This window comes from Trypanosoma cruzi, genomic scaffold (assembly GCF_000209065.1).
Source record: "Trypanosoma cruzi strain CL Brener 1047053516741 genomic scaffold, whole genome shotgun sequence".
Taxonomy (NCBI): Eukaryota; Euglenozoa; class Kinetoplastea; order Trypanosomatida; family Trypanosomatidae; genus Trypanosoma; species Trypanosoma cruzi.
This window is the reverse complement of record NW_001849163.1, coordinates 1-7,582: the sequence shown is the minus strand read 5'-3', so window position 1 is coordinate 7,582 and position 7,582 is coordinate 1. Positions and strand designations below refer to the sequence as shown.

General features: G+C 51.2%; 2 protein-coding genes and 2 pseudogenes across 2 annotated transcripts, besides 8 other annotated features; all 4 read left to right on the top strand.

Moving 5' to 3' along the window:
- Positions 1–1,386: a sequence feature (areas not merged during assembly with more than two copies in the genome that could not be assigned to a particular haplotype).
- Tc00.1047053506803.30 lies at positions 1–1,433 on the top strand (annotated as a pseudogene; the record flags this gene model as incomplete).
- Positions 1,384–1,405: a sequence feature (AT_rich).
- Positions 1,387–2,960: a sequence feature (haploid, Esmeraldo-like haplotype).
- On the top strand, positions 2,384–4,576 carry Tc00.1047053506803.20 (annotated as a pseudogene).
- Positions 2,961–4,007: a sequence feature (areas not merged during assembly with more than two copies in the genome that could not be assigned to a particular haplotype).
- Positions 4,008–4,522: a sequence feature (areas merged during assembly that could not be assigned to a particular haplotype. This can correspond to areas where the two haplotypes were merged or to regions with more than two copies in the genome that were merged during assembly.).
- Positions 4,523–7,582: a sequence feature (areas not merged during assembly with more than two copies in the genome that could not be assigned to a particular haplotype).
- Positions 4,735–5,081: a mobile genetic element.
- On the top strand, positions 6,018–6,647 carry Tc00.1047053506803.14 (uncharacterized protein; the record flags this gene model as incomplete). The annotated part of the gene is made up of 1 exon (XM_800134.1): positions 6,018–6,647. One exon carries the CDS (start codon positions 6,018–6,020, stop codon positions 6,645–6,647), a length of 630 nt encoding a protein of 209 aa, XP_805227.1.
- Positions 6,823–6,853: a sequence feature (AT_rich).
- Positions 7,263–7,582, top strand: Tc00.1047053506803.7 (hypothetical protein, conserved; the record flags this gene model as incomplete). The annotated part of the gene is made up of 1 exon (XM_800133.1): positions 7,263–7,582. A coding segment is annotated over one exon (320 nt), but the record flags the coding sequence as incomplete, so codon positions are not given.

The window sequence follows — 7,582 nt, the reverse complement described above, 5'->3', positions numbered from 1 at the left end:
GGGAAGTCGGTGGCTGCCGGCTCGTACCTCCTCTACCAGCTGCTGCACTGCGATGTCGAGAAAATCCAAGTGGTAGTCCACTGTTTTGGTGGACGAGATGCGTACGTGTCTGACAAGACCACCAGAGCGGTAACAAGATAGAGCGATGAGGACATGTGCATCTCGGAGTTGAGAAGTTTGAGGGGGTATGGGAGGAATGTGTATATTATCTACGATGTGGCAAAGGAGGGAACGCCGCCGCCGAGACATTTTGCGCCTACTTCTGGATGGGGCATGATTGCGGTGTCATTCCCAAAGGTAACCAACTGTGATGAGTGGGCGAAGCAACTACAAGCCGCGCGAATCATCGCGAATTGCCCCGACGAGATGGATGTGGAGGCGATGTGCGCCTGGACAACGCGTGATGAGACTAAAGAGAAACAAGCGGAATACTGGAAAGGGGTCAAAAAACACATGTATCTTTTGGGACCGATTCCACGTCACGTCTTTGATGAGGAGGCGTTTACTGAACGCTGTGGAGCGGTGAAGTTCGCATTGCAATCGATCAACGAGGTAACTGTGAAAGAGTACTTTTCACGGGGAGGTGAGTCGCCATGGTATTCTGAGGATCCGTCCCACAAGCCTGTGAAGGTTGTTCGGGAAATATACGCAGGCGGTGTGATTCTTTTCAATGCACCGATATCTGATTGCCTCGAGGAACGGACATTGGAACGTTTCCCAAGTGTAACAGAATAAAATGGCTTTTTGAGGCTGATGTTGGCGTCGAAGGATAATATTTTGCCCATATTTTTTGGATGGTTTGCTTTGAAATCGTTCACGGAGAGTGCCTTTGTCAAGGTAATGGCGACGAAACTCACGGAGTTTGAGCCGCCAACAGGACGTCAAGCAAAGCCCTGCGTCTTGAAGTTGGCCCCTGAATTGCATCCCAAGGGAGATGAGGGTTTGCTGCCGAGTGAATATGAGAAAACGATCCGTAAAATGAAGTACGGGGTGCTGTGCAAACCGGGGGCCGCAAACTTTCCGCTGGAGGACGCCTTTTTTTCTCGGAGTCCAATCCAATGACGCTGGTCGGTCTGCAGATGACTACGGCGGGTGGGCACCACACCACCGCCAGCACTGTGAGGCAGTTCACTGAGTGCCTGGCGGCATATTTTGATGGTTGGGAGGAGTTATCCCGAGACGTATCGTGGGAGATTATTTATGTGCAGCAGGCAGACAGCACGCCGATGAGTGGCTGGCAGAGATGTGATGCCGACAATTCCAATAATGTGAGCGGCGCGGACAACAATGAAATTGCGGCGTTCTGTGAGGAAGAGGTGCGCCAGTACCAAGTGTCAATATCGTGCAGAGACTTTAGAAGAGACGAAGCTCTCCAAAGTGTGCAAAAAAAAAAATAATAATAATAGGAAAATAGCCTAGGAAATTGAAAGTGAACGAGTCATTTTGATTTGTGGTAAAAAATATTGTGGGAGTTATTTATTTTTGGTTGCTTGTGTGTATGCGTACGGTGCGGGTGCACCAGCACCATGCGGCAGCACCGCACACAAATGCCAAAATGTCTAACGCTATCGAACACAACAGTGACAGAAGAAATTAGGGAGGGAAAGGGGTTGTTTGGCTTCTTGTAAAAAACATTGGGTGATTTTCATATGGTATGTTGATTGTGTGTGCGTACGAGACGTAATTGGAGAATTGCCCGGTATGAGAGAATCATTGTGGCTGGCGGTGTCACGGCGTTACCGCATTGTCCATTTCCTTCTATTGTGTTCTAAGGCCCATCACTAACAGAGGCATCTTAAAGGGATGGACGACGAATAAGTTCTATTGAGGAAACAGTGCACTCCGTGTGACCGCGTGGAGTGAGGCGCCGCGTCGTGGATGGGTGAGGATCCGCTTCTGCGTGTGGCTCTTTGGGTGATTGCTCGCTCCGTGTGCGTTGTGTGCCGGCAGCGGGCTGTGGCCGTGTTCCGTTGCCGTGGGACTGAACTGGAGGCGGTGGCGGTGTGTCCCTTCTCCTCGTCCACGGTGTTTGACTGCTGGCGCGTGACGAATAACGACTCACCCGCCGTGACCCCTGCTGCTGGTGGTGGCAGTCGCAGTGTGTTCCCGGTGCACTGTCCATCCATCTCCTGTTCCGTGTTTTTGCGTGCGTGAGTTGTTGTTGTTGTGGGGATTTACTGAGGCGTGGATGATGGTGCCACTCACTGTGTATGGTTGACGGCGCGCACTGTTTTACCGTTTTACTCGGCATGTTTTCTTTCTATTTTTCTCTTACTCACACGCTACTAAAGAAAGCAAGCAAGCGCTAATTGCTATTGTGAAATTCGAAGGCACTGAAGGGACCAACAGCACACACACCGCCCACGCACAAACACATATTTGTATGCTCTCGCGTGTTGCTGCTGACAAGGCGCCTGAAAAACACAAACGTCGCCGTGTGACCGGATCCAGCGGAAGGAGGAGGGAAGGAGGAGAGAGTGAGCCGCAGAGGCTCAACATGTCCCGGCGTGTGTTTAATTCCACGGTGTTTCTCCTCCTTGTCGTGATGGTTTGCTGTGGCAGTGGAGCTGCAGCCGCTGTGGAGAGTAAGTTCGGGGTTGTGCAACTGGCTCCGGAGATTGACGTTTTTGTGCCGAAGAATACGCCGGTGGTGTCAAGAGATGGCACTGGGCCATGTGAAGTGAAGAAATCATTTGTTTTACCCTCTCTCGTCCGTGTTGGTGGGGTGATGCTTGCCATTGCTGAAGGCTTGTTCGATTATAACGTCCATGAACATGACCTGTTTGGGATTCGGTCTTCCGACATTGTGGCCGGGTACATCAAGGCTGCGGAGAAGCGGCCGTCCATTGTCTCTGAGATCACCAAGAAGGAGTGGAGGGCACGCACCGTGCTTGGCAGTAGGAATGGCGATGATCGTTTGTGTTATTTGTACGGGCCCACAGCAGTTGCGAGGGGCAGTAAGGTGTTTCTACTTGTGGGAAGCGATACTGTAGGATGTGACAGTGGCGATGATATGTGGGAGAAAGATGGCTGGGATATTCAACTGGTTGTGGGTAAGGCCACGCATTCCACGGACGGCGTGCAGAGTACACTGATCAACTGGGCTGAACCCAAGTTGCTTTCACAGCATATCCCCCACACACACTCAAGATCACCTGAGGGAACTTTTGACTGCTGGTGGCTCAGGCATTTTGATGCAGAATGACGCGCTTGTGTTTCCCCTGGTGGTGGCAAGTTGGAAAAATCAACCTTTCTCCATGATCACTTACTCGACGGACAAAGGCAACAACTGGGTGTTCCCCGAGAGCATTTCTCCTGTAGAATGCCTTGATCCCCGCATCACCGAATGGGAGAAGGGACAAAATTCTCATGATTGTTCATTGTGTGGATGGCCAGAGTGTGTTTGTGTCGCATGACATGGGGGCAACGTGGACGAAGGCTGTCAGAACACTCCCGGGCGTGTGGGTCATGTCACAATCAGGATTCCGTTGGGACGAAAATTTGCGTGTGGGAGCTTTCGTCACCGCGACCATTGAGGGATGGAAGGTAATGCTGTAAATTCAGAGAGGGTACGCCTCGGGGGAGAAAAAGGCCAATGCGCTCTACCTTTGGGTCACGGACAACAACCGCACGTTTTATGTTGGACCGCTTTTTGTGGAGAATGCTGTGAGTCTGAAGTTTTCCAGCACCATACTGTACTCAGATCGCAATTTGCACCTTTTGCAGGATGGGGCCAATGAAAAAGGCAGTGCCATTTGACTTGCCCGCCTGACGGAGGAGCCGAGCACAATCGAATCTTTCCTCAGTAATTGGGCACAGCTGGACGCCACCTTTTCCGAGTCGTCCACACCCACGGCTGGTCTGGTTGGATTTTTATCCAGCGAAGCCAGTGGTGACACGTGGCTCGACGAGTACCGTTGCGTGAATGCAACCGTGACGAAGGCAACGAAGGTTGAAAATGGGTTCAAATTTAAAGGGGCTGGATCCGGGGCAACATGGCCCGTGAAGGACCCGGAGGGTCATAACCTGTACGGCTTCGCGAACTACAACTTCACTTTTTTGGCGACGGCGATCGTCCACGAGGCTCCGCGTTGGAGCAATTCGCTGATTGGTGTGGCTCTGGGGGACGGTGCCGGCACGAAGTTCATTGGACTGTCGTACCCCGAGTTTAATAATTGGCTGACAATATTCAATGGGGAGACAACGCCATCGAAGAGCGGTTGGAAGCAGGGGAAAGAACACCAGGTGGCGCTCATGCTGCAGGACGGCCACAAGGGATCCGTGTACGTGGATGGTGTGCTTGTGGGGAGCCCGAAGACGATACCAACACCTAGGAAGCGGGGGGCTGAACTCGCACGCTTCTACATTGGGGGAGAAAAGACGGGAACCATCGACGTGACGGTGGCAAAACTCTTTCTGCACAACCGCCCACTGACTGTCGATGAACTGAAACTGTTTATGAAAAGCGACGATAAAAAATGAAGTGGTGCCGGCTCCACGCATGGGGGCGTGTCGCAGTTGTTTCCGCTGCTGCTGCTGCTGCTGGGGCTGTGCGGCTTTGCGGCCATTTACTGAGAAATCGCAGCGAGGAGTTCCTGCCTCCAGCGGGGGCATTTGCGTCTCCCCACGCACCCCTTTAAATGATTGACGTTTCTTGTGGACACATTTTTTCATTTTATTCCTTATTTTTATTTTATTTTTGTTTACCTTTGGAAACGACGGCCATTTTTCTGTGAGCGTGTGAGAATAGTGCTAACGAGAGGGCTGGCCGCCTAACTTAATACATCCTGATAAGAAGAAGATATTACTGGACGATTTATTTCTTATTTTATATGAATCTTTCGATGATTGCGACGGAAGAAGCGAAGGAGCTGACAGCGGTAGGAAGAATGTCTTCCTTATTTAATTTTTTTTTGCCGTCCCACCCGCCCCGTTTTTATTCCCACTTCGCGGCGGGGTCTTGTGGCTGGAGGACTTTAAATGCTACCACGTCGCAAGTACCAAATATCTCCTGTCCGAACAGAGTGCAGCGTATCACGATTAGTGGCTGTCCAAATATAATATTTATATGGAATAAACATCGAGGGTGTGGTGAAGCCGCTGCCTCCCCATTGATTCCTTCTTTTTTGTCCCATTTTATTGAGTTTAGGATCTGGTCAGAAGCCCGGCGAACGTTTTCTCCATTTATTTATTTATTTTACTTATTTTGGGGTGCTGCAGCTCTTTCCTGTCCCTTTCTTGTGCTTTTTAAAATATATTTGGAAAAACCTCTTGAGCGGAGCGGTACCTTTTTTTTGTTTTTGTCCATCGACTGCCGACGCTCTCGGTACTGTCTGCTACGCCGGTGAAAAGTGAAAATAAAAAAAAAATAATGGTAATCACGGAGGCACACTGGGAGTCCCAGTGGAATATGAATGACATGTGGACACGGGGATTTGAGCGGCTGAAAAAAACTTCTCTTCTTTTTTATTTTCTGCAAGAATACTTAATGGGAAACAAATATCAATGCTTATTTGATTTAGCAGATATATTGTGGTTTGCCGCTGCTGGGGCTGCGGTGCAGTCACGAGTTTCAGCAGTCCTCTTCTTCCTCCATTTCCCCTGCACCTCTGCTGTGTGTTTCCGTGTCTATTCACATGTTTTTCCCTCATTTGTTGTTTCTTTTTTTGCGTACATGCAGGCACACGCACACGATGCACAAAATATTGCGCTGTCCATGGACGATCGCCAATCATTTCTCTGCTGGTTTTCTTCTGCTGCTTTCTTCTGTGGACATGAAGAAGAGAGGGACACCGGGAGGGGGGCACGTTGCGGTTCCCTTTCATTTTGTCTGCAGCGCACCGCGTGCAGCACGATTGCTTTGATATGCAGTACCGCCCGGCACATCGATGCTGCACGGGGTGAGAGACTCCTCTTTTCGGCTGTTGGTGCACGTGATTGTGCGTCTGCGGTGGAGTTGGCCTTTTTGCGCGTTTGTGTCTCTTCTGTAGATGTGCGATGGCGGTAACGGTGGGTGAATGTTTTTGATTGCACTTTTGTGCGTTGCTGTGGGTGACCCCTGCGGGGGTGCGCGTGGCCCCAAAACAAAGTTGTCCGAGGGCTCACCTCTCTGCACGATGGCCGCAGCGTGTGGCTGTCAATCTGTTCTCTCGAGAGATATGCCACGACGCTTTTACGTGTGTGTTGCTTCGGGGACAATGTGCCGGCGGCTGTGCGATTGCCGAATGGAGGGAGAGGAGCGGAGGGAAGTGCGTGAGCGCAGCGGTCAGGAGTCGCGCTGGGTGTCTCGCCGCGGAGGGCACTGCCCACCCAACGCAGCGCCGCTCCTGTCGGGCACCCTCTCTCACTCTCTGCAGCATTGTATTCGACGCCGGCAGCACGCAGCGTGGCAGCGGATGCCGACACCGCCACGAGTGCGACCGGAAGGGAACACACCTGCTGTTGCGTTTCGAGGGGGTCACACCGTGTGGCGCAGCGGCGTGCGCAAAACCTCCTCGCGGAGTCCGCACACGACACCGGGCACTGGACGCGGGGTGTTTGCGTCGTGGAGGACACTGCGGTGGAGTTCCTCCATCCCTCCAGGTGGAAGGACGCCCGTTTTTACTTTCGTTCTTACCCATGAGAGGTTTTTTTTTCTTTTTTTTTAGCTTAAGAACCCTTGCTGTGTTGGGGCGCGGCTTTGGAAAACCCATCACTTTTGATGGTGGGCTTGTGCTTCCGTTCGATCTCTCCCTCTTATCACATTGTCGCTTTTTAAATATTTTGTGATGACGAGTGGCGTTGCAGAAGACACGCTGAGGCGCTGGGCTTCATTATCGATTCATTTATTTGATATATATATATATATATTTTACCTGGTGCGGTTTGCGGTGTCTCTGATGACCTTCCCGCATGGAGGGTTTCATTGGGGCATCAGAGCTTTTTTGTGCGGACGGAAGGCCAAGGACGTTATCCATGCGTGGCCATTGCGCTGGAAGGAGTCTTTTTTTTTGCACATTGACACGGAGCCATTTTTGCGCACCTTTTTTTCTTTTATACTTTTTTTTCTTTCTTTCAGGAGATGCTCCCTTGGCTTTGCCTCCAACGGGATATGCGCAGAGTTACACGCATTTTAAAAACCGAAGCCACGAGCCTTTTTTGGAAAAGATGCCTTATCTTTCTTCTAACATTAAATTTGTTGTTTATGCTGATGTTTTTTTTTTTTTGGAGTGGAGTTCCTACTTGGCGACGATCCCGCGCATGGTTTTGGTGTTGGTCCGACCATGGCGGAATATATCCACTGCGTCGGGGAAAGGCTTCTGGTGGATCCAACGACACGGCAGCTGGGGGGAAATAACGGGACGGACGTTATCCCGTTGATGGTGGTCCCGCTGATGCTCGATCCGATGGACTTTCGGACGATGATGTGCAACATCAGTGTGCCAATCCGGCTGTTGGTTTTGGTGCAGAACGGGCGGGAGGCGATGCTGTCGTTGTACCTGCAGGAACTCGAGAGGGTCTATGGGTGGTCCGGACGCCTGGTTGTGAGTCGTCACCCGGAAAACATCGGGTACAGCGCTGCCGTGAACATCGGGTTACGACT